Genomic DNA, 26,996 nt, shown 5'->3' with positions numbered 1-26,996 from the left:
GCAGCGATACGCGACGCGCGAATAGATGCACTCGAGGCTCGCTTCAGCAATCTCGAGGAAACTATCATCGCGTCCATCACGCGTACCATCCAGCGGAGCCTGGAGAGTGTTCACCTCAGGCTGTCGAGATTAGAAGCCGCAAACAGCACGATCGTACCGTCGCATATGGAAGCGGCGCAACACATGTAACAAGATATAAGCATGGCCCGACACTCATCGAAACAAAAAAACACGATATGGCAGTGGAACTGCAGAAGTTACCAAAACAAACGAGCGCACTTACAACAATACCTGAAAACGATCCCCGAACGCCCAGACGTCATCATACTGCAGGAAACGAATGGTCCCGCCAAACTCGCGGGGTACCAGTCTATAACAGGCAAGGCGGAGAAACCAAACGTCACCACACTGGTCAAGCGAGCGCACACAGTTATCGAACACGATACCAAAATCAGAGACATCGAAAACATTCTCGTAGAATTAATTCCACCACGCAAGACCCGCAATAGCATCTTCGTACTCAACGTCTACAGCAGTCCCAGTTGCCGCCAGCACCGCTTCCATGTCCTCTCCAAACGGGCAATCGACATCGCCAAGGGGCAACAGCTGTTCATTGGGGGGGACTTTAACGCAGCGCACACGGCGTGGGGTTACAAGCACGATCACCCCAAAGGCACCCATCTATGGGCAACGGCGCAATACGCCGGACTCGAGCTGGTCACCGACCCCGCGGCACCAACAAGGCAGGGCAACAGCGTAAGCACTGACACGGCGCCGGACCTTACTTTCACGCGCAACACACGCAAAGTCACTTGGACAAACACCATGCAAGACTTGGGGAGCGATCACTACATTATTTCCATAGAAGCAGAAGGCGGTCCGCAGGAACACAATGCCGGTCGTCAAATGAAGATCACCAACTGGAATCGGCTACGCAAACATCGTGATGAGCAACAGATGGAAGACATCACAGATATAGAACAGTGGACCGACCAACTGCGGTGGGATATCGAGCGCATGACGCAAACGATCCCGTCGACAGCTGGGCTCGAGAAAATAGACTCCCGGTTGCTGCACATGTGGGAAGCCAAAACTAACCTGCAGCACCGATGGAAACAACAGAGACACAATAGGAGACTGCGTAAACGGATAGCACAGCTCAACAAAGAAATAGAAAAGCACGCGCTTAACCTGCAACATCAACAATGGGAAAAGAAATGCGCGGAGATGGATGGTCAACTCACCACGCGTCGCACGTGGCAGATACTGCGGTACCGGATCGATCCCGCCAACACCAAGACCACACACATGCAAGGCATATACAAAATCATACACGCTTACGGGGGAACGGAAGAACAATTCCTACGGGATACGGAACGCTTTTACATATCCCAAACGCCACCGCAAATATATCCAGACTACTCAGGAGAAAGCAACGCCACCCTATACGAGGAATTCTCCGTAGCCGAAATCCAGGCGGCCCTCGTAAAGCTGAACACCAAGTCGGCCCCTGGCCCCGATCGAATACCCAATAGGGCACTACGCAATCTCGATTACGGATCGATCGAGAAACTAACAAAATACATTAACGAGTGCTGGGCGCACGGCAAGCTACCCCGACAATGGAAAGAAGCAAATATCACACTGATACCGAAACCCGGAAAGAAACCCGGACAGCTGGAAAACCTGCGCCCCATCTCCCTCACGTCCTGCGTGGGCAAGTTAATGGAGCACGCGTTTCTCAATAGACTCACGGATTACCTCGAGGACAACGACTTATTTCCACACACCATGATTGGGTTCAGAAGACATCTCTCCACGCAAGATGCCCTTCTGCAACTAAAACACCAAATCATAGACAATCCGGGGCGTTCGACGAGAGCCATCCTCGGGCTGGACCTGAAGAGGGCCTTCGATAACGTTAGTCACGACGCCATATTGCGACAAATAGACAATCTAAATCTCGGCCTGCGCACGTACAACTACGTCCGAGACTTCCTCACGGGAAGAACCGCTCGCATGCGAGTGGGGCAACTACAGTCAGAGCAAATCAACATCGGCAGCTCGGGCACCCCGCAGGGCTCGGTGATCTCGCCAATGCTCTTCAACCTCGTCCTGCTGGGGTTGCCCGACCGACTGTTTCAAATCGAAGGACTGCATCACACGCTATACGCGGATGATATTACGATCTGGACGACAACGGGCAGCGACGGAGCGATCGAGCAACGTTTACAACAGGCCATCCAATGCGTAGAAAACTACCTCGTGGGCACGGGACTCGCCTGCTCGGCCGAAAAATCCGAACTGCTGCTGTATAGACCAGTCAGAAAGGGGCGCCCACCTAAATGCTACACCCCCCAGGAAAAGCAAAAGATCCAATTAACGGCATCAAATGGCCTACCCATCCCGGTAGTAGAGAAAATCCGGGTACTAGGAATGATGATAGAGCATAAGGGTGGCAATGGCGAAGCACTTCGCAAGATAACGGCAAAGGCCACCAGCACGATGCAGCTCATTCGACGCATCACCAACAAACACGCGGGAATGCGCGAAGGCAGCGTCATCCGACTCATCCAAGCCTTCGTCATTTCCCAGATAAGGTACACGGCAGCGTTTCACAACTGGACGGTTGCGGAAAAAAACAAGCTCAACGCGCTCATACGCAAGGCGTACAAATGTGCGTTGGAACTTGCGCCTGGAGTCAGCACCACCAAGCTCTTAGAACTAGGCCTACACAATACGCTCGAAGAACTCGTGGAGGCGCAACAAGTGTCCCAACTTGAACGCCTATCCAAGACCCGCCCGGGCAGACACGTGCTTGAAAATCTCGGCATCACATACCACTCGCAACATGGCGTCAAAGTAGACATTCCAAGACCCATACGCGAGCAACTATACGTACCCCCATTGCCTCGCAACATGCACCCCCAACACCACATGGGGAGGCGTAAAGCCAGGGCACAACAAATGAACAAAAGTTACTCTAAAGACAAGGATGCGGTCTTCACCGACGCAGCCCGCTATCGAGACAGGAAGAGTTTCGTGGCAGCAGTTACTAGCCACCGAGGCAACCACCTCACGAGTGTCACCGTGAACACGGCACATGCCGAAGCGGCAGAGGAAGCGGCCATAGCACTGGCCCTCACACAAACCAAAGCTACATACGTGATCTGTGACTCGCAAACGGCAATTCGCAATTTTGCAAATGGGCGCATCTCGCAAAAGGCGTATCAGATACTCCAGCGACATCCCATACACCAGGGAGAGGCCGACGTTTATACCCGAAGGCATTTGCTGTGGATCCCGGCACACACTGGAATGAGCACCCCCAACGAAGCGGCTCACGGCGTTGCTCGAGGCCTGACTCACCGAGCAGCATCGGAGGAAGAGCCCCCGCGGGGTACTGCAAACGTCTGGGCATGGGAGGATCGTATGACCACTTTTCACGACATCACGGCACACTACCAATTACAAAGACGCATATACCCATTCCCTCACGCTATGTTAGACAGGACGCAAGCAGTACACTTCAGACAATTACAAACAGACTCTTACAGAAACCCCAGACTCATGCACGCCATGTATCCAGACATGTACACTACAAACAGATGCACATCGTGTGGCGAGGTTGCCACACTAAATCACATGCTATGGGAGTGTCGGGACCTAACAAACAAGTCGGGCAGTGCCGACCCCTCCGTCTCTTCCACCGCCATCCTCCAGTCACGCTGGATGACCGCACTGCTCAGCTCTGACCTGACAGCACAACTCTGGGCCGTCCAGCGAGCCGAGGAAGCCGCTTCGAGAGAAGGTCTCGGATCCGCGTCCGCGGCGGGTGCCCAGACCCACTAAAAGACACCGGACTCAAATCTTGCTGACTTGAAATTAAAGTTTACGCTCTCTCTCTCTCTCTGTATTAAAACATATTTATCTGTGCGACAGAGTGCAAAGACAAAAAAAAACACGATGACCTGAGTCGAGTTGTTCAATCTACACTTTATTTGTATGTGCCAAGCCAACCATTCCAATTGAGCAGTTTCCCATCCCTTGTATACCTCCATGTAGCACAGTTCGTATTATTAATAGGCCTGTGCTGACAGCTTGTTTGATACAACGATGCGCACGAACGTTCTTGCGCTTCATCGATTGTACACATTCGCTCTGTAAATGTACAATACGGGGCAAAAGCAGTGTTGCTATCTGTTTCTTCAGCGTGTCACTAAACTGCCACTAAGAAGTGTCTCAATTGTCGCTTATACTGTCGAGTTATTACTAGATATCGAAAGTGAGATATAGGAAGCTAAGATCGCGTAATATTCTTTCACCGAAGCGCTTCATGCTCGTCTAGCGTCCGTTAGCATCACTTTACCAGCAGAGTATAGAAGGCTTTTACTTTACTAGTATGCTTGCAAAACTACTGGTACGTGCAAAATTCTGCGTTTACCTTGAAATTGTAACGTTAAAAATCTGGCACGGTTCAAAGGTACACCGCTAATCACATATTCCTATCGCAATGACACTCTTCGGTCGACTTTCCTATCGTTCGGAGCTCGTTCAAAAAACGCGCTTGGTCATGCTGCCGACGCGGTTAAATTACACGACATTTACGTCAGTCAACTTGTGCACTGCCAGTCCTCATATCCACCTTAAAGCTCCTTGCAGTCTTGAGTTGACCGAAAACCTTGAGAAAGATATGTGGGCCATTTAAATTCACATGAACGATATTTCCCTTAACAAGCACATCCACTCCGATACGAACGCCTTTCTGCATTTCATCGGTCTTACTATTCGTAAACTACATTCAAGACCTACCCCTTAATTTAACTGCAATTGGCGATGAGGAGTTACGGAGTCGCCATCTATATCGGAAGCGCCTCGCTGGCGTAGTATGAGGGATCACGTGGCACGCTCCTCATAGGTTTTGCTGTCAGCGGTCACTGAAAACACCACGCGCGAGCTCTCCCGGACAGTTTTGTAAGTACTTTCGAAACGAGAGAAGTTTCTTAGTGTCTAAATAATAATCTTGGGCAAACTGAAAGCTCACAATCGTTTACAGACACTATCTCTTTACCGAATACGTACAGTGAACGCCACTGCGCGCGGTTGCCGCGATGGAGTCTCCGAACCGGCTTCTTGCGTGAAAGGTAGGTAAACGCCGATAGCAAACTATGTGAAATAAGTTCTTATAGTGTTTGTATAACTAAATGGAGCGTAATAGAACGAAACCTCAAGGCAGCGATCGCGCAGATTCGCAGCGACCGACTGCGCATCTGCAAGCTTGTCCGCGCAATGTTTCGATTTCTCCGCACGCGCGTTTTCTCACCGTGCCATGAGCTTTAGGCCGCAGAATATGAGCATTTGACAGTATCCAAGCAACCATTGTTGCGTGGGCGCTATCAGAGCTGTTCAAAAATAATTTCATTGTAGCGACTTCGACGCCTACGGGGACTGTAATGTGCCGTCGCGACGATCCAATCTTTCTTTCTTCTAAATTCTTTGAACTTTCAATATTATTCCTCGAGTTGCGTCGCACTGTATGTTTATCGGTGTTCTCAGCGTGCAATTTCCCGCTGCTCTTTTTTTGTAATCCAATGCATTATTTCATAACACAAACATGACCATATGCCATGCTTTCTTTAAATGTGCTTCTAACCGCTGCCTTTCCACTCCACTGAACTTGCCAGTATCTATAGCATCGACAATTTCATAGACCAAACCGTCGTGACATTAGTCGGGCAGTGGACTCGGGCGAGCGTCTCAGTGCGCGTTCAGAACATCGCAGACCGGGCGCCCTAGCAGAAATCTTCCTCGCATCTGTGCTTGCTGCATACCCGAGTTGTAGCCGATGACTGTTTGCCGGTTTTATGTTTCGCGAGCCAAGCTTCACGCAGCGTCTTGTCCTGCGTCTACGTGTGAATAAGGCTGACACCGGCCTCCGTTACGTGCGTCCGGCCCTGCGGCACCGAGCAGTAGCCGACCATGTTGCGCGCCTTCAAAGGCAGCCACTACCTATTGTAGTGCTTTGAAGCGTTGTGAAGGAGATACTTAAAGCGGGGAAATTTCACCACTAAATGAGGACCACAGCATACGAGGGAATTTAAACTCGTTTTCAGCTCGCTTCGGCGCGCCTGAAGCAGCCCACGCGGCCGCTATGTCCACGTGATCCCTCCTAGCACGTCACGCCGACGGTGGCGCCAGCTTTTCCAGTGGTGGAGCTTGAGGCCAATAGGTTCTGCTTACTTACTGCGATGTTACCCTTGCGAACACTACTACTCGATCGTATAAACCGGGTGTTTTCATTTTAGACGATACAGACCTTTTTTGTAAGGAAGCTATAGGCGTAGCGAACGTGGCGCTCTTGCCGAAGACTTCCTAGGCGAAGTGGACATATATTGCCGCTCACAACGTGAGCTTCAGAAGAATACGTAACAAAATTTTACGAATTAGCTTTTTTTATTAGTGCTTTAGGGGCAGTTGTTTAAATGGATAATTCTAAGGCAGTTACATTTTAATGCAGCCTCATTTACTCTAAAATCTACATTCCCTACATTGCATCAGGATGTGAATCACGGTAAGTGGCTCACCACATTTATCACACCACATTTATCACACCACCTGACAAGAGGTATGCATGTGTACTGTATATGTGTCCTATTCTAAGTCTGCAAAGTGTTACTTCCGTGCGGCGGTTCTTTGATACCGGCGGCCAGTTGCCAAGATATGGCTTCATAACATGCAGTTTATTTTCTGTTTCTTTATCCCACAACCGCTGCCAGTAAACCCTGAGCGTTTTCCTTAGGGAGGGCTTAAAGTCCATTACAGGGACAGTCGTGCAAGTGTCTGCAGCGTTCGCGTGGACGGATGTGGCTAGCTGGTCAGCCAACACGTTTCCTTCAATCTCGCGGTGCCTCGGCACCCGCATACTACGATATGCTGCTTGAACGCATAGGTGGTGCATAATGCTGAATAGAGAGATACAATTATAGGATTTTGATATTTCTTCACAGTTTTCAATGCGTTTACGACGCTAAAAGAGTCTGTATATATGACTGCCTTTGGGATATTCAATTCTTTAATGTGTTTAACGGCAGCCAATATGGCGTAGGCCTCTGCTGTAAAGATACTTGTGTTCGTGTGCAGAACACCGGTATCCAAAAAGGATGGACCGACTGCTGCGTAAGATACGCCAGAATTACACTTTGATGCGTCTGTAAAGAATTAAGGACAGGAGTATTTGTGCTGTAATTCCAGGAAGTACATTCGTATATGCGCGAGAGGCGCGCGCTTTGTAACAGCTACGAAGGATGTATCACACTCTATTGGTTGCCACTGCCACGGTGGTGGCCGTATAGCAGGGGACATAAGGTGGTATTCAACCAGGGGAACCCTTGTTTCTTCAGCTATGTCTCTAACACGCAGTGAGAAAGGCTTTGCCACTGTGGGCCGGTTGCGAAAAAGTTAACAACTGGTCAAATCGTCTATGGTGTAATACGCGGGGTGCTGACTGTTTCCGTTCACTCTAAGAAAATACATGAGAGATTAATATGTTCTCTGCAGTTGAAGTGACCATTCATCCGATTCAACGTACAGACTTTCCACTGGGCTTGTTCTAAAGGCACCTGTGGACAGGCGAATTCCTAAGTGGTGGACAGGGTCTAACATCTTTAAAGCAGTTGGAGTAGCCGACTGGTAGACTATGGCTCCATAGTCTGGTCGTGTGCGTATTAGGATTTTATACAAGTTCATGAGACATTTTCTATCACTGCCCCAGGTTGTGCGTGAGAGCACCTTGAAGATATTCATTGTTTTCATACATTTCATTTAAGATACTTTATGTGCTGTTCAAAGGTTCATTTCGCGTCTAAAATTGTGCCTAAAAATGTATGTTGCCTGTTTACAGGCAGACGCTCACCATGCAACACAATTTCAGGATCAGGGTGCAGGCCTCTTTTTCTAGAGAAAATCACACAAGTGATTTTTTGTGGGTTCAATCTGAACCCGTTCTCATCAGCCCATTTGGAGACCTCGTTAAGACCTATCTGGACCTGTCGCTCACAGATTGCAAGAGAACTTGACTGAAATCCTATCTGCACGTCGTCAACATATGTTGAATAGAAGATGTTATGTGGTATGTGTAGACGAAGAGAATTCATTTTTACAATGAAGAGCGTGCAGATAAGCACCCTAGCCTGCGGCACTCCAGTTTCCTGTACAAATTTCCGTGACAGAACATTGCCCACTCGAACACCGAATGTCCGATTCGACAGATAACTTTCGATAACATTGAACATATTTCCGTGTATACCTAACAGTGAGAGGTCTCTCAATATCCCAAACCACCACGTTGTATTATAGGCTTTCTCCATATCTAAGAATACTGACAAGAAAAACTGCTTATGGACAAAAGCTTCACGGATACGTGCCTCGATACGTATGAGATGGTCAGTGGTGAATCGACCCTCCCGAAACCCGCACTGGTATGGGTCGAGCAATTTGTTTGATTCTAGGAAGTGTAGTAGGCGACAGTTAATCATTTTTTCGAATACATTGCAGAGGCAACTTGTTAGTGCTATAGGTCTGTAACTTGTTACAGAGGAAGAATCCTTTCCGTGCTTCAGAATTGGAATTATTATAGCCTCCTTCCAAGCAGAGGGGATCTCGCCGGAAAACCATATAACGTTGTAAAGGGAAAGGAGGGTTTTCTGGGTTTCGGATGGTAGTTGTTTTAACATATCATATATTACGCGGTCTGAACCTGTGGCGGATGTACTACAACAGTTCAGAGCTGCCTGCAGTTCTGCTATGCAGAATGGTTCGTTGTACGCCGCACTTTTTGCACATTTTCTTTCTAACTATTGCTTTTCTATCCGTGTTTTGTAATTTATGAATGTTTCGGAGTAGTGTGAGGAGCTGGATATGTGTTCAAATTGTGTACCAAGAAAGTTGGCTTGATCTTCCAGGCTTTCTCCGTGGCAATTTACTAAAGGCAGGGAATATGTTTGTTACCCATTGACTTTTTTCACTCTATTCCATACTTTCCACTCATTGGTGTGCGAGTTGATGCTTGATATATACTTCGCCCAACTCTCTCGTCTTGCTTTTCGGCGCGTTCTCGTCGCCTGGGATTTGACATGTTTAAAGTTTTCCAGGTTTTCGGCTGTTGGAGAGTCGCGAAGCATCGCCCACGCTTTGCTCTGGTCCCTCCGTGCTTACCTACGTGCATCGTTCCACCAGGGAACACGCCGTTTGGAACCCATGCCGCTCGCTTGAGTAATACATTTACATGCGGCATCAAGTATAAAAGCTGTAAAATATGCAACGGCGTCATCTATGGTTATACCGGACATCTCAGACCATGTCATGTGTGTAAGCGTTCGGTACTGTTCCCAATCGGCTGAGTCAACCTCCCACCGAGGGATCTGCGAGGGAAGTTGATCTTGTTTCGGCGTAGTTAGGATTATTGGGAAGTGGTCACTCCCATACGGGTTGTTAAGCACATGCCATTTAAAATAGGGTAAAAGCGTCGGCGATAAAATGCTAAGATCTATGGCAGAGTATGACTTCTTGGCCAGGTTAAAATATGTGGGCTCCTTCGGGTTCAAGAGACATGTTCCAGAGGAAAAAAGCACCACTTCAATGACGTGACCTCACGCGTCACAGCGTGAATCACCCCACAAACTACTGTGTGCATTAAAATCACCGAGAATCACATAGGGCTCTGGGAGCTCATCTATTAATGATTCTAAGTCGCGTCTGTGAAGCTGATAATGTGGTGGTGTGTACAAAGAGCAGATGGTAATGAGTTTATTTAAAAGTACGGCTCGAACGGCCACGGCCTCAAGGGCCGTTTGGAGCTTCAGATGCTGACACGCTACACTTCTATCAGCAATGATGGCTACTCCGCCAGATGATGCGACAGCATCCTCGCGGTCTTTCCTGAAAGTCATGTATTGCCGGAGGAAGTTAGTGTGCTTGGAAGTGAGGTGAGTTTCTTGAACACACAGCACTTTAGGTTTAAACTTACAGAGGATTTCTTGGACGTCATCTAGGTTTCTTAATAGTCATCTGACATTCCGCCGTATGACGTCATCCATGTTTAAAAAGAAATTGTGCTGTGTGTGTCAAAAGTGACATTACCTTACAGAGCCTTTGTTAGGCCCTGTAATTGGTGTTTTGTCTTTTTTGTAGCGGTCAAGAGAACCTCGCCGCTCCTTCAACGCTACTTGCGCCGTTGGGCTTGAACCGGTGTCCATATCCTCTTGCGAGGCACTGGACATCCGCTCCAGAGAGCGATGTGTGCGATGCATAGACTTCATCTCAAGCGATGAAGTCTTCGTCCCCACCGGGGCAGAGGTCGACAAGACCCCTGTGGCCTCTGCGGTGCCCTGGCGGCTGCCGGAGCTTGATGAGGCCACATGTGTGGACAGTTTGAGAGATGGCAGGGCAGCGCTGGCTGCTCCCACCGTAGAGGCGGGTGGCGCTAGCCTCGGCACGCTAGGCGTGGTCCGGGCTACCGCCAGAGGCTGTTGTGGTGCCGCCCCCCACTGCACCACTTCAGCGAAAGTTGTTTTTAGTTAAAATAACGAGGAAACCCTTTGTCGTGCTTCACGGAATGTTATGCTCTCATTAAATTTTACAGTAATTATTTCCTTTTCTTTCTTCCAGGCTGGACAAGCTCTGTAGTATGCAGGGTGACTGCCGTCGCAGTTCGCAGAATGTACCTCATTATTGGATTCGTCAGCAAAGTGACCGGTTGTGACGCACTTTGCACGCATAAGTTGTCCTCGGCAGCTCTGGGATGCGTGACCAAATCTCTGACATTTGAAGCAACGTCGCGGGTTCGGAATGTAGGGTCGAACATGAAGTTTTACATAGCCGGTTTCAAGTGTTTCGGGTAGAGTAGTTGAGCTGAAAGTGAGTATTAAATGCTTTGTTGGGATTTCATTGTCATTTCGTCTGATTTTGATGCGCTGCACATGGATTACGCCTTGGTCCTTCCTTCCATCCAGGAGTTCTTCTTCATTCAATGTCATTAGGTCTTCATCTGATACTACGCCTTTTACTGTATTCATGGTTCGATGTGCGCTCACAGAAACATAGATGTTAACAAAGGCTACGAGGTGTGTAAGTTTGTTGTACTGTTCCTTGTCCTTTAGCTCGAGGAGGAAATCCCCACTTGCAATCTTTGTTACCTTATAGCCAGCTCCAATGGTCTCTTTTAGGCACTTGGCCACAAGAAATGGTGAAATTGTTCTAGCTTTTGTAGATAATTGTTCGCAGTGAAGAACGTGGAATTTCGGAAACGTTTCTTTGCTTTTTGGAATGAATAGAGAGGTTGCGTCGGTGCGTATCCTTTTCGAGGCACGATCGGGTGAAAACGGGTTCGAGTATCCCATAGAAAAAGTTATTTGTTCGGCAAAGGCGTCTGCCACCCACCACGGAGCCCTACAATGGGACGTGGCAGAACATGTAAACAAGTCTGCACAGCGCCAGCAGTATGCCGTTAATATAACCCAATATGGTATACCCAAGGTAGGACAGCCACACCAGGTTAACCCTTGCCGCCAGGAAAATTTGAAGTGAATGGAAAAGATGAGAGGACAGGAAAGATTAAAAGTAGAAGAGAAGGGCGAATATGAGGGTAGAGAGAGACAGGAAAAGGCGACTGCCGATTTCCCCCGGGTGGGTCAGTCCGGGGGTGCCGTCTACGTGAAGCAGAGGCCAAAGAGGCGTGTTGCCTCCGCCGGGGGGCCTTAAAGGTCCGAACACCCGGCATCGGCTCAACCCCCGGGATCCCCCTTTCCCCGGACACGGCTAAGCCGCGCGCGGCTACACGCGGGAGGGTCCAACCCTCGTGTGCTCGGGTACGTGGTGTCGCAACACACCGAAGGCCTGCTGACGCAGACGCCCCTGTGGGATACAAAATTTTTATACGCACACGCTTAGACTATGGGGCCGTAGTATACCAATCTGCCAGTCCAAGCGCCTTGAAGATGCTTGACCTTGTTCACCACTTATGTATCCGCTTGGCGACCGGTGCCTGCAGGACAAGTCCTGTAGAGAGTCTCTACGTTGAAGCTAATGAGTGGTCGCTTCATCTTCAGAGGTCATACTCCAGTTTCATGTACTTTCTAAAAGTGAACGCAAACTGCGGCCATCCCTCTTATGCAAGCATTAACGACGTGTAATCTGCAATGCTTAATAATCGACCTGCAGCAAGAGAACCATTCTCTCTGCGCATTAGAAAGCTTCATTTGGAATTGCAAGTTCCAGTTCTTCAGAAAAACCTAATGGTCCCACCTAAGCCATTTCCGCCATGGCAGTGGAAGCCCATAGAATACGATGCGTCATTCGTAGATGTGACGAAAGACGCCCCGGAGGCACTTATTCGAATGCACTTCTTGGAACTTCAATCGAAGTACTTGTGCATATAGTTTTACGCTGACGCTTCTAAACCACATGCCGGCGTGTTTTATGCTGCAATCGGACCATCCTCCTCCGTGTCCGATGGACTGCATCCGAAAACAAGCATATTCACCGCGGAAGCTTATGCAATTCTATCTGCTGTTAAACAAATTCAAGAAAGCAAAATTGCACAAAGCCATTATATGCACCGACTCTTTAAGCGTTGTAAAAGCCCTAATGTTCCTCCGCAATCATCAAAACCCTGTACTTACCAAGCTTTATTCCGTTGTTTGCACATCGTACATGTCTCAGCAGCAAGTCATAATATGCTGCGTACCTGAACATAGGGGCATTGAGGGTAATATGCTGGATGACCAAATTGCCATATCAATTGCTTCATAAGATATCCATTCTCCCATTGCATTACCTGCCTTAGACCTAAAGCCTTTCATCCGAAAGAAACTCAGAAGCCACTTGCGGTGCTTATGGGATGCTGAAACAAATAATAAACTTCACTTGGTTAAACCAAAACTGGGTAATTGGCCCTCCGCAACAAAAACACGACGAACAGATGTCCTAATCTGTCGCCTCAGAATAGGACACACATATGCCACACACAGTTTCCTACTAACTGGAAGTGAACCACTATCCTGCGGTAGATGCGGTAAAAGGCTCACCGCCCTCCACGCTCTCCTGGAGTGTCCGTAAGCCGAAATAGAGAGAAAGAAACACTTTCCGCTGGCATACCGGCAGCACATCCCCCTTCATCCTATAATGTTTCTTGGTACAGAACCGTTGTTTGTACACCAGAGCAGCCATAAGTTTCTTAAACGATGTTGCCTTACATGTTGTTAGCCCTACAAATTTGTAGCACATCCTTTCTCAAGAGGATGCCGCTGCGATACTTTTGTACAGCACATGCCTTCAGGCCCTTCCATTTTAAGGGCTTTCTTAGGCAGTAGTGCGTTTTGCAAACGTTTGCTTTCAAGTATTTTAAAATATGATCATTCTATCACAACGTCTATTTGTTGTTCTTATTAGTACTCATTAGTCCCTGCCATAATTTTATTACATATAGCTTTTATGCACTTTACAGAGATTGCTTTTAGGCGCCTTTACAGCTATGTCACAATCACTTACGGAATTCATCTACCCACCGCAAACCCATCATCACTGACCTGGCGCTCTTTGGTCATAATTGGCCCTTCCGCCATAAAACAACAAATTCATCATCGTCATCTACCCTGACCCTGCACGCGGTTTGGCGAAAGCGGACGAACGACTACTACGCCACCTGCAGATCAATGCTTTCCTTAGTCCGGCGGTCACCTTGCACTTCACGCCGCGAACCTCAGGCACGTGCCCGGCTTGTGAGGTCCTTGCCGATACCTTTTACGTTGTGGCTTCGTGCTTCGCCACCCCGCTTTCCTTCTCATCCCCTTTCCACATCCCTACTAGAGAGGTTCCGGAGGAGTACCTGCTCGGCTGTTCTACCTTAGAAGCTCAATGTTCCTTGGTGGCGCGCGACCGGGCGGCGGCCATCTCCAATAGCGTCCCGGACTAGGGGCGGTTACTCAAGCGCACAGCAAGCAACTCTCTTAACTTCTTGAATAAAATGTTTCTACCACCACCAACAACGACCCAGGAACGGGCGCCTAAGAGCTGCGCTCTAAAAAGGTGGGCGTTTAGCGAGCGCCACTGTGATGCCTCTTTTTATCGGAGCAATTACCCGCAACGTACAGCCTCCATGAGGGGAAACAGCCGTTGCTTCATCAAGGTCTCAGAGCCCACGCACCGCACACTACATTTTAGTCGTCTGCTTGTAGCTTTTGAATAGTAAAGTTGTTTTCTGGAAAGCCATTCTTGAAGCAACTTCTTTAGTACAAAGTCACTAAACAGACGCCAAATCGTTCTCTCATGTCTCTAAAAAAAGAAGTCGCTTGTAGCTAAACGGAGAGAAACGTCGCTAAATCAGGCGAGAAATTGGCTAGGGTAACACTAGACAAAAGTTTGCAGACCGTGCCCACAAAGGAAACGCTGACTTCTTCCATGACCTATGCATGCAACTTCTGAGTGACAACGGCCGACTAAAGCTCCTCGCTCGACAATATAATGCACCGCTCAGTTCCTGTTTGAGAAAGCAGAATGTGGCGAAGTTCAGCGTTTTCTGCGTGAACGCGGTCCAAAGAATATTGTGCCCAAATGTACGCGAATGGCTTCGATTGATCGTTTTCATCTTGTGTTTGCGAAAATTACGCGCCATCGAAGTGTTCTCAATTGCTGGGGAGCAATTCCTCCTGTAGCACAGGAAGTGCGCTGCTTGAAAGCATCTTTCAATGCAGGCACCTGGAGGAAGGCCAAGAAATCATGGTGGCCCGTAACACATCTGGCCTGCGTGAAGGCCGCGAACGGTGCCAGGATCGTGCGGAACAACTACCGAGCACCTTCTGGCAGCGATTCGGGCAGCGCTTCTGGAACCCATTCGGCGCGAAATGACGTCACGCCGCGGAGGACGGGCCCTGTATCTTCTTATTGTCTGGACCAGTGAATTAAAGCCCCTTGATAATTTCAAAGTAGCGACACTCTCCTCCTCACGGCGCTTTCCTCCTCAATTTTCCTCGCCCGCCGGCTGCGCACGGCGCGCTTTTCCTCCTGGGCTCCCGCGAACGGGCCGCAGGATTTTATGGAGGCGTGTTATTTTGGGCCACTTGCGCGCCCCAGTGGCGCTGAAAATTTTGAAAAATGCTAATAACAGCATCGATAATGCTGAAGGCAACCTATATCAGGAGGTTGGTTTTTTTCTTAAAGCCGTATGAACGGAGTATACCGATGTAAAGGGAGCTTTGATGCGAGTTCTATACTCCGGACAATTTTTCTGCCACATGATCAGATGCTTTATTTCGTGCGTCTGATCTAGTATTGCTTGTGACGCATCCCTCTGTGTCTGGCTTATTAAGCGAAAGCCTTAGACCTCTGTTTCAAGGTCCCGTTGTGAGCTACAGAAAATATCACCTGACCGAAGGAAGGCGGGAAGCAAACCAAAGCATGTGCAGCCGCGTATAAGAGATGAATAATGATTAGCAAAGTAATGATTGAATAGTGATTGAATTAAGATGGATTCGGGTGTATTAAGGAGGATTAAGGTGGATTAAGGTCGATGAAGGCGCATTAGGGTGAATGAAGGTGAATTAAAGTGCATAAAGGAGGACTAGTTGGGATTAAGGTCGATGAAGGTGGATTAGGGCGGATGAAGGTGCGTTGAGGTGCATTAGGGACGATTATAGTGGATTAGTGTGGATTAAAGTGCATGAAGGAGGATAAAGGTAGATTACGAAGGATTAAGGTGCATCAAAGAGCATTATGGTGGACTAGGGTGAATTAAAGTGAATGAAGGAGCATTAGGGTGGATTAAGGAGGATTAGAGTGGACTGAGGTAGATGAATGTGGGTTCGGCTGGATTAAGGTGTATTAAGGCAGTTCGGCGGCGGTGCACGAACAGTGCATATCGTAACACACCTTCTGCCTTTGCAGCTCGCTGTCCTTGGCTCAACTCACGGAAGACCGCCCTTATCAACCTCGTGGACGGACGCTCCGCTGCAAGCTTGGTCACCGTGGTCCTGCGCCTGCGCTTGGATCTTCACGTGGCCGCAACGCCAGCTGGTTGTGAAAGACGCATAAAAGGACGGCTTCACCGAGTGCGCTACGCCGTTCGGCGGCGGTGCACGAACAGTGCATATCGTAACACACCTTCTGCCTTTGCAGCTCGCTGTCCTTGGCTCAACTCACGGAAGACCGCCCTTATCAACCTCGTGGACGGACGCTCCGCTGCAAGCTTGGTCACCGTGGTCCTGCGCCTACACTTGGATCTTCACGTGGCCGCAACGCCAGCTGGTTGTGAAAGACGCATAAAAGGACGGCTTCACCGAGTGGGCTACGCAGTTCGGCGGCGGTGCACGAACAGTGCATATCGTAACACACCTTCTGCCTTTGCAGGTGAGAATTGGTGTTACTTCTTTTTAAGTTTGCTTCTGTTCTTGTGCACTGCTGCCGAACACAGCGTGAAGTGTATTTGTTTTGCGTGAAGTGTATTTGCTTTGCCAATGGGGAAAGACTCCGCAAAGAATGCCGGAAAAGATGCAGAGAAGGACACAACTGACACAAAAGATCTTGCAGAGCTGTCAAAGGCGTTTGAAAACTTCAAACGTGATTTCAGAATTCAGATGAGGGAAATTAAGGACAGCATAACATTTTGCTCTGATACTTGCAGTGAGGTGAAAGATGCAGCCATTGATATTAAGAATATGAGGGCTGAAATGCAAGAACTTATCAGGCAAAACATGGAACTAAAAGCAGAAACCAAGAAACTGGCACAAAAATGCGATGAGCTAGAGCAGTATCAGCGCCTAAACAATCTTGAGATAAAAGGTGCCCCGGTGGGAAATGATCCAGTGGCAGTTGTAACAAAGATAGGGGAAGCTGTCGGCACGACGATTGATCCGGCTGACATCGACACATGCCACTGGATTCACACTCCTAAACCAGGCGTGCAGAAGATAATCGTTCGTTTTGTCAAAAGAACAAAACGTGACGATATTCTGGCGAAGTGTAGAAAGAAAAGGCTGGATAGCTCTGTGTTTGGGGATAAGAAGAAAACGCCCATTTTTGTAAATGAGCATTTGACTCAGAGGGGCAAGGCTTTGCTTGCAGCGGCAATACAGAAAAAGAAAGAAACTGGCTGGAAATTTGTCTGGACATCTGGTGGCAAAGTGCTAGCACGCAAAGATGAAGGTTCACGAGTGATACACATTGTGGATGAGGCAAGCCTGACTAAAATAGGGAATTGAACATGCAATGTGAAATACGAAATTGAAAACGGTTTATTATGTCTGATCTTTTTAATAACCGAAAGTATTATGATATTGCAGAATTTAATAACGAATTCCGCTCTAGCAAGAACTTGTTTTCGACATTACATATAAATTGTAGAAGTATAAAAAGAAAAGTCGATAATATTGCTGTTTTTCTACAGTCTCTATCAATTGGGTTTGATGTGCTGGTTTTCTCAGAAACATGGATCACTTGTAAAGAAGATGCACCGTTCCTTCCAGGTTATCGGAATGAAATCCTTTGTCGTGAACAACAAAAAGGTGGAGGTCTTGCTATTTATTTTAAGGCTGCGCTTTCTTGTGAACTGCTTGATACATATTCTGTCATGAATGATGATATTGAATGCATGACTATGTGTATTGGGCCATATTTAGTAGTTGGTGTATATAGGCCACCCCGGGGCCACAAAAAGAGGTTTATTCAGTTCCATGACGTTGTGTTATCATCAACTGTTCTCTGGAATACTCCTTGCATAATTATGGGCGATATAAATATTGACCTGTGCTCCAATGATCCCTATGCGAAAGAATTTGAAACGCTTTTGCTTACATATGGAAGTGCAAATCTTATAACATCACCTACTAGGATTACACCAGTAAGCGCTACGCTGCTTGATATATGTGCTTCAAATTTAAGTTCGCAGAATATAAAAACCGGTGTTTTTTCGTATGACATCAGTGATCATATGCCCATCTTCTTTCTGGTATTATCTGCTTCTCGCCTTTGCATACCAAAAACCCAGACATTTCTACATCGAACTAAAAACAGCAAAACTCGGGAAAATTTTTTTCACTTAGTTCAGAACCTAGATAGGAGCACTGCTTATAGGCAAAATAACCCTGATGAAGCGTATAACGCCTTCCTAAAGCTGTTGCGTGCTAGTTATGATGCAGCATTTCCACTTCATGAGTTCTCACGTGATATAAATAAAAAATGCAGAAAGCCTTGAATAAATTCTGATCTTTACAGGCGCATTCAAATAAAGAATAAGTTGTACCACGATTTCATCCACTCGAGAGAGACTGACGCGTTCACTAAATATAAGGCATATAGAAATGTTTTAACTTCAGATATAAGGAAGGCTAAAACGAACTACTATGAAAAGTTATTTGAAAAAATTTACAACAATCAGAGAAAATTATGGGAAGTTATAAATGGACTTACGAACAGGAATAAAGGCTGTCATAGGACACAAGACCTAACAATTAATGGCGAAACACTCAGCGGCGAAAGTTTGGCCAATGTCATGAACGGACACTTCATAAACGCGGGCTCCTATGTTGCAACCGATGGAAATACGGAAAGTTCCCCAACTGCTGATAAGTCTACTGTACCTTATTCTATCTTTTTGGTTCCCACAGATCCGGTTGAAGTAGAAAACTTAATCAGAAAGCTTAAAAATAATGTTGCATCAGGTATTGATGAAATAGGTTCTGCTGAGTTGAAATTGATATCACCATTGATATGTGATGTATTGTCCTATATTATCAACCTCACCCTCACTGCCGGTGTATTTCCGGAACAGCTAAAGGTGGCAAAAGTCACTGCAGTACACAAAGGTGGTGATATCAATAGTTTAGCAAATTATCGACCAATATCTGTGCTTCCAACAATATCAAAAATAATTGAAGGAGTAATTTACAGTAGACTTGCATCCTTTTTTGATAAACATCAAATAATAACAAAGAGTCAATATGGGTTTCAAAAAAATAAGTCAACGGAGCAAGCTCTATTATATATTAAGGATAAGATAATCGACCATATGGAAAAGAAAAAATACACACTTGGGCTCTTTCTTGATCTTCAAAAAGCATTTGACTCCATACAATTCCAACTGTTAATTCAGAAATTATCGAGGTATGGAGTGCGTGGAGTCGCACTTCAACTCTTCAAAAGTTATCTTGAAGATCGCTATCAATTCATGCAAATTAATAACACAATGTCTAAAAAGATAAAATTAAACCAAGGAGTCCCCCAAGGGTCCATATTGGGGCCACTATTGTTCCTTGCTTATATAAATGATATTGTAGAAATTCCTGATTCCCCTGAACTTATTATGTACGCTGATGATACAAACGTTTTCTTTTCATCAGACAATTTATTATCACTTGAAGTCAGTGTAAATAACTATTTAGGGCATCTTTCAGGATGGTTAAGGCAAAATAAGCTACGCTTAAATGCCAAAAAAACAACCTATATGATATTCCGACCTATAAACAAGCCTATAAGTAAAATACGTGTCACATTTGAAGGAAATTGTATTACACACGTTAGGGAACAAAAATTTCTTGGTGTGTGGTTTCAGGAGGAATTAAACTGGAATACACATGTAAATCACCTGATTACCGCATTAGCGCGAATAGTTGGTAGTTTTCACAAAACAGTACACTTAATCCCATTAAGGTTAAAACTAAATATGTACTATGCACTCTTTCATTCTAAGGTAACTTATGGGATATTAGTCTGGGGAACAACATCGCAAAGAAATTACCATAGACTTGTTACTATGCAGAAGAAAATATTGCGCTGTTTCGAAAAGTACAGGGGAAAATTACAAGACCTGCCAACTGCTCCACTGTTCATAAAACATTCCATGCTCAGGGTTGATCAGTTATACTATTTTAAATTGCTCCAAGTAATTCAACAAAATAAATTATATGAACAAAGCCGCACCGAAAAACTATACTACTGTTTACGAGAACAAAGGATTCGAGCACCTAAAGTAAAAACTAATTACGGAAAACAAAGTGCTGCGTACCAGACACATCATGTTTTGAATATTCTTGCAGATAGATTGAACTTTACAGGTAGTAGTGCTGCATTTAAAAAACAAGCAAAGAACTTATTAATTACCACATGTATACAGTATAATCATTAACCTGTGAATTTTCATGCCAATGCTTGCCAATGACCAATGCTTAAATCATTCAAGAATTAGTATTTTGAGTGTTTCCATGTATAATGTAATTTCATCTTATCCTCATGCATTCTTAGTTTCAAATTTCTTGAATTTATTTTGTGTAGCTATATATTACGGCGTGCGCGCGACCTCTTCTGTATGATTGTTTAGAGATGTTATGTAAATTTTTCTCTTGTTCATGTGATTTGTTATGTGTACTCTTGAAAGTAGCTAGTTGTCTATTTTCCTGAAACTGATGTACTACAATCTCTTTTTTTTTTTACTCTGTTGAAATCGAAGCGTGTGAGCTGCCACGAACTGCGGAGGGACAGGGACCTTTGTCAGGCTTAATTGCCTTTAGCCCCTGCCCCTGCAGTGAGCTTTGTATGCTGCTTACTGTAAATAAAAACACTTACTTACTTACTTACTTACTTACTTACTTGAGGATGATTATGGTGGATTAGGCCAAGTCCCATAATCCTCAAACTACTCGATTGCCGAGACAAAGTTTCAATCCTCAAGCGCTGCCCGCTGCTCAAGGGCTCAGGTTTCTCTATCAGTGAAGATTTTTCTCGTAGTATTCGAGAAATAAGAAAAGCTGTAGGATCGAACAAAAGAATACCGGGAAAGGCAGGAAAGGGTATCGCTAGTCTATGATAAAGTGCGTATAAATGGTCAACTTTTTGCTTGGGATAGTGAGCACGAAGATTTAGTTGAAGTCCAAAAAAATGAAGAAAAGGACGCCTTACAAAAGAGAGTCACTCGAGGTCGACAGAAGTAACCTTGTTGAATGTGAACACACGAAGTCTTGCAAATAAAATAGACCAATTCGAAGCTCTTGTTTTAGAAATTAAACCTGAAATTATTGCTGTCACAGAAACATGGCTACGCTCGGGTATCTTAGACCATGAAGTCTTGCCGCCGGGATATGTGATTGTGCGCAGAGATAGGGGCACTAGAGGTGGGGGTGTCGCACTTTTCTTCAAGAAAGAACTCCGATGCAACGTTTTGCCAGATAAGCCAGAAATTGAGGTGGTGTGGTTCTAAGTACAGCTGCAGAAAGGCTGCATATTTGTAGGAGCTATCCGCAGACCGCCTAACGCTGAGACAAGCTATCTAGAACTTCTTCTGGATTATATGCATGATCACATGACTAATGGAAAATTTATCATGGCTGGTGATCTTAACCTGCCGGAAGTGGAATAGTCGTCAAAAAAAGTGCGAGGTGCTGCGAATGACGTCATATTAGATATATTGTTCAACTTTAACCTCAAGCAACTCGTACGCGTCCCCACACGTATCCAGGGCAAATCCAGTTCTATTCTAGACGTTCTTGTTAGTGACCATTTCCTGAACGACCAGACAAGCCCCGAAATCATAGATGGCATATCCGATCATAAATTAGTCCTATGCACACTGCCTCTGCCTGGTCTTGTACGACACCACGGCCCTGTAAAACATGTTCTTGCATTCAACAGAGCAGACAACGATGCAATCATCACATATCTCACTCACGAATTTCACGACTTTTCAGATCTTTGCTTGGATAAAAACTCGTCGATAGATCATATATGGTTGCAATTCAAAGCACACGTAATGCATTTGAACATTTTGTCCCACTAGAGCGCAAACTTACAAGAAAGTATAATCCATGGATCACCCGCGAAATAATTCACGTTAAACTTAATATTAGTAAAACGTAAACGTAAAATTATTAGGCTGAGAAAAGCTCGGAGTTCTGGTTTAGCCGCTAATTTCACTACCCAGATTTCCGCGTTATTTAAAACATTGAAAAGCAAAATACGCGTTTCCAAAATGCACTACTGTGATACTACTCTGTCCACGTTCATGAAAACGTCACCAGCAAAATTTTGGCGTTACGTAATTGGTAAGCAAAGCGATAGAAAGGCTTCTCCTTCAATTGAAACAAAAGATAAAGCGGATCAATTCAATCGCTACTTCCAGTCGATTTTTACAATCGATAATGGACTAGTGCAACATTCCCCGATTATCCCATCGACCAAAAATAAATTACTAGAAACCCCAGAAATAAGCAACAGTGGTATACTGTGTCTGCTATTAAACCTTGATGAAAAAAAGAGTTGTGGCCTAGACGGGATACCAAAGGCTTTTTACGCTTAATATTCACAAAATCTATCCAGGATTCACAGATTCCTTCTGAATGGAAAATCGCAAAAATAATCCCAGTGCATAAATCCGGTGACAAGACGATCCCACCAAACTACAGGCCCATTTCCTTGACGTGTACTAGCTGTAAAATACTCGAGCATGTCCTCAAATTCATCACAAAGTTTTTCGAAGACAATGATCGGCTACACCCCAACAAGTACGGATTTCGAAGAGGCCTATCGACCGTAACGCAACTCGTCGTGATAATGCACGACTTGGCCCAAGGCATTAATGAACACTCCCAAATTGACATAATTTTCATGGATTTCTCGAAGGCGTTTGATCGAGTTTCCCATGAAAAGCTAGTTATCCAGCTGGTCAGAAAATTTGGGGACGGGCCAATGACTCGATGCATATCAAGCTATTTGTCCGGCCGTCAGCAATTTGTGCAATGCAATGAACACGTTTCTGGCACATTAAATGTCACATCCGGTGTGCCCCAGGGATCCGTATTGGCACCGATATTATTTTTGTTGTTAACATTAATGCAAAAATTAGGCTACTTGCAGACGACTGCGTACTGTATAGAGAGGTCAAAAGCCACAGTGACCAAATTGAGCTGAACATTGCCCTGAATGACGTAGTAAGTTGGTGCTCTAACTGGCAAATGGTGATTAATTCAGACAAACAGTTGCAATGTCAATAACAGAAAGGAAAACAAGACTAGCATTCCCATATGGTTTCAATAACGTCACGCTCCGAAATGTAAGCCAGTACAAATATCTGGGTGTGATAATAACTTCTGATCTCAGTTGGGCAATTCACAGGGAAGCTATAACCGCGAAAGCAATGAAAAAATTGTTTTTCCTTAAGCGGACGCTGCGGCACGCTGACCGTGACACTAAGCTTTTAGCGTACACCACACTTGTCCGACCGATTCTAGAATACGCCAATATAATCTGGTTCCCCTTCACGAGTAGCGATATAAGCATGCTTGAAAATGTGCAGCGCAAAGCGATTAGATTTACTTTTAACCGCTACCGACGCCTTGATTCCCCGACAGAATTGCTACGCCGTGCAGGTTTGCCCTCACTCCAAAGTCGAGCTAAAATTCACCGACTGAAGTTCTTATATATGCTAATGCACAACTATATTAAGTTAGACCACACAAGATACGTAGAAACTAAACAAACAAGCCAACTACGTCATACACATAATCTCACACTCCAAGAATACACATGCAACAACAATACATTCTATTATTCTTTTTTCCCTAGATGCATTCGGGAATGGAGTACCCTTGACCGACTTGTAGTCGAACAGCAAAGAATTGATGATTTCCTTGAGATGTTGCATAACTCACTTATTACATGCTCATCAACCTGATGTCATTTATTTATATTTTCCATACGATTATTTATTTTTTCTATTGGCATGCTTGTGAATACTTGTATTCATACTTACTGTTGTACGTATATTATTCCTTCCTATTTGTGCTTGTTTAGCATATCTACCTTGACAGTTACTTTTATTACTGTTTCTTCCTGTAACCCACTCCTGTGATAACCTTGTCACAGGCTTGACAGTATGTTGAAATAAAAAATAATAAAGAAATAAATAAATTAGGGTGGATTAAAGTGAATGAGGAAGCATTAGGGTTGATTAAGAAGGATGGAAGTGCATTAGGAAGGGTTAGAGTAGATTAAGGTCGATCAAGGTGGATTAGGGTGCAATAAGGAGGACTTTCGTGGATTATGGTGAATTAAACTGAGTGAAGGAGGATTAAGGTCGATGAATGTGGATTCGGTGGATGAATGTACATTGGGATGATTATGGTAGGCTAATCGGTTTTAATACTCAATGAACCCTAATTCACTTTAGCCCACCCTAATTCACCTTATTGCTCTTTCATCCACCTTAATCCAGTTTAATACTCCATATCTACCTTAATACAGCCTCATCAACCTACAACGCCCTTAATGCACCTTATCCTACCCTATATGGTCTTACTTCTCCTTTATCAGCCCTAATCCATCATAATCCGCCATTGTCCTCCTTCATCCACCTTAAACCTTAGTCATGCACCTTAATCCAACTTAATCCTGCTTAATAGTCCCAATCTACCTTAATACACCCTAATCCACCTCTATCAAACCTAATCCCGCTCAATGGTGACTAATCAGCCTTAATCTACCCTAGGCCATTCTTATCGGTCTTACTCCTCTTTTATCAACCCTAATTCACCTTAATCCACTTTAATCGACCGTGATCTTCGTTTATCCACCTTAATCCTCCCTAATCCGTGTTCATGCACCCTAATCCACCCTTATCGGCCTCAACACCCTTTCATCAACCCTTCACCTTAATCCACCTTAATCCGCCTTAATACTTATTCATACAACTTAATCCTTCTTAATCCACCTTATTATTGTTTATTACACTCTAATCAACCTTAATCCTCCCTAATCCACCTTATGTCAATCGCTAGTGATTCATTAACTTGGGTAATCGTTTTCTTACAGGTGTGGACATGCTTTGGGTCACCTCTGGCTTTCCTTGGGTCACGTGATACGTCCAGCTTACAACGCGACCTTGAAACATAGAGATGTAAAGATTTTCACCTTAAAACTTCAAACAAGCAATGTGGACTAGCTAACGCTCATCACCTGCAATACCACGGGTATACTTGCCCGTAATTATTTCAGGGCGCAAAGCAGAATCTATAATGCTGTACTTCCGATTGAATAACAGCAGTTAGCGACGTGATGGAGCCGCCCCAGAATATTAAGCATACTGAAGACAAGCGCAACAAAAACGCTGGTGAGCAGGCCGGCATAATAAAAAAAATTCAGCATTACGGGATGCTTTGCTACGAGCTATAAGAAAGACGCCTCGGCTCGCAAACAACGCTTTTCTCTGTCAGAATAAAGTTATTTCGGCCAATGTCATGCAGCCACTGCTTCTTACGCAAGCCATCACGCTTTCCTTGTGGTATCATAAAAACGCCATAATCATCTTCAGGCTTCTTTCTGCAGGTATATGCGCTACAGCCCGGCATAGCACTAGTACATAGAGCAGGAAACACAGCTTACAACGTTCGCTACGGCGAGTTAAAGTGCCGAGCCAGCCGTGCTCAGGAGGAAAATGCCGCGAACGAAAAAGAAAAACACAAGCAAAACTCAAGATCCACGCGTTTCCAAGGGCAAGCGTAGGGAGACCAATCGTCGTGCAGAAGAACGGGGGCAAAACTGGTTGCCGCGGGTGAACGCGCAAGGGGCGAGGAGGAGGCGAGGAGGTCGCGCGGCGGCGGCGGAGTTCAAAGAGTGTCGCTACTTTCAAATAATCAAGGGGTTTTACCGTGAATGCGTCCCTTTCACGCACGCAAAGCTTCACTGGCGAATTTCGCACTGCTCGAAGACGTAACTTGTACTATTATATGCTTGATTTTGGTTGCCTTTTTTTTAGAACTTTCTTTTGTGAAGACCCAAGATTACCACTTCCTTGAAACTATGCTCAGCGGTGAGACTTGGCACTGTTTCCAAGCTTGTGCCAATGCGGCAAACGTGAAGCCGCTTCCACAGTTGTCATCGTCTTTTATTGGTACAAGATAGTTTGTTGGCTGCACCATATACGTTTCGCGCGACTCCTCTTATAGCGAGGCTCCCGAAAAATTCAAATATTTTCCTCGGCCACCGCTTTGTGGTGATGGTATTCGGGTTCCGTGTTTTTGGCTTAAAGGGACAAAGGCCGAAAAACATCCACAGGTGAATTTTTTTACGATTCGGTTGTATCCTTACCACAACGGCCGGGAAAAAGAACCGGAATTGACTTTTTCAAGCAGGGAAGCAGCACCAGCCCGCAAAAGTCGAAAAATTGAGTTATAGGGTACCTTGGATGAGATGAGACGTGCTAATGTGGCCGTGCCTTCCATTACCGGCACCTTCAGCATAGAAGGTTTCTTTTTTTTACAGCACAGACTTTTAATTCTATGGTGTGTCATCGCCGTGCAATGCTCTCATGCAAAGATTGCATATACTATTCTCTACTTCACGAAATCAGGGCACTTCTCGGAGAAACTTTTGTGTGCAAGAAAGACCTAGAAATGGGAAGGAAACGAAAGCTTCCTAGCTATGAGGTCAAAGAATTCCCAGATCGTGAATAATCGTCATCCAACGAAAAGGGAGCGGGGAGAACATTTAGTAGGAAGTTTGTTTGGGTGTGCACCAATCTTAGTGATGACAAGGGTGCCATGTCAAACGGAGAGCATCTGCAATCACAACGGCACATACAAATGAAAAAAAAACCCGCCTGAGCACAGGATGGTGAACTTGTAGTTTTGATACAATTATTTTTTGCGTCTAAATGCGGCGATGTATGTCAAGAGTCGAAGGTCGTGGCCTTGCATTGTGCACGTAAGTGAGGAGCAAGCGCGCCGCCTTCCGTCGCACGCGATACAACGGGGGAAGTGGATTGAATGGGGGCGGGATCTAGGATTCTGTGAACCTGTGATTGCGCAACATGTTTATTTGCCTTGTTTCAACCATTATATGCCGTGAATTTTTCTGAGATACATAGATTTATTGGAGACTTATACGTATGTTAAATATCTTGTAGCGAGGTTTTCAGCATACGTGCAGTGAACTTTGTTCCCTGTGGCACGTTTTGACCATTATCA

The 26,996-nt window shown here is 45.5% G+C and overlaps 1 protein-coding gene and 1 long non-coding RNA gene across 2 annotated transcripts in view; both read left to right on the top strand.

The window, feature by feature from the left end:
* Positions 1-14,978, top strand: part of LOC139049974 (tetraspanin-33-like) — a 67,928-nt gene extending 52,950 nt beyond the window's left edge. Inside the window, exon 3 of the mRNA XM_070525920.1 lies at positions 14,748-14,978. Coding sequence (XP_070382021.1) covers positions 14,748-14,901 — 154 coding nt within the window. The 3' untranslated portion in view covers positions 14,902-14,978. The remainder of the gene's footprint in view (positions 1-14,747) is intronic.
* An 810-nt stretch (positions 14,979-15,788) lies between these two features.
* Positions 15,789-25,358, top strand: LOC139049973 (uncharacterized). Its single transcript, XR_011508689.1, has 3 exons — positions 15,789-16,100; positions 16,168-16,398; positions 24,844-25,358. It is a non-coding gene; the product is annotated as an uncharacterized lncRNA (long non-coding RNA).
* Positions 25,359-26,996: the final 1,638 nt, after the last annotated feature.

The sequence above is a fragment of the Dermacentor albipictus genome, chromosome 9, assembly GCF_038994185.2.
Source record: "Dermacentor albipictus isolate Rhodes 1998 colony chromosome 9, USDA_Dalb.pri_finalv2, whole genome shotgun sequence".
Lineage (NCBI taxonomy): Eukaryota > Metazoa > Arthropoda > Arachnida > Ixodida > Ixodidae > Dermacentor > Dermacentor albipictus.
This window is presented reverse-complemented; position numbering and strand designations above follow the sequence as displayed.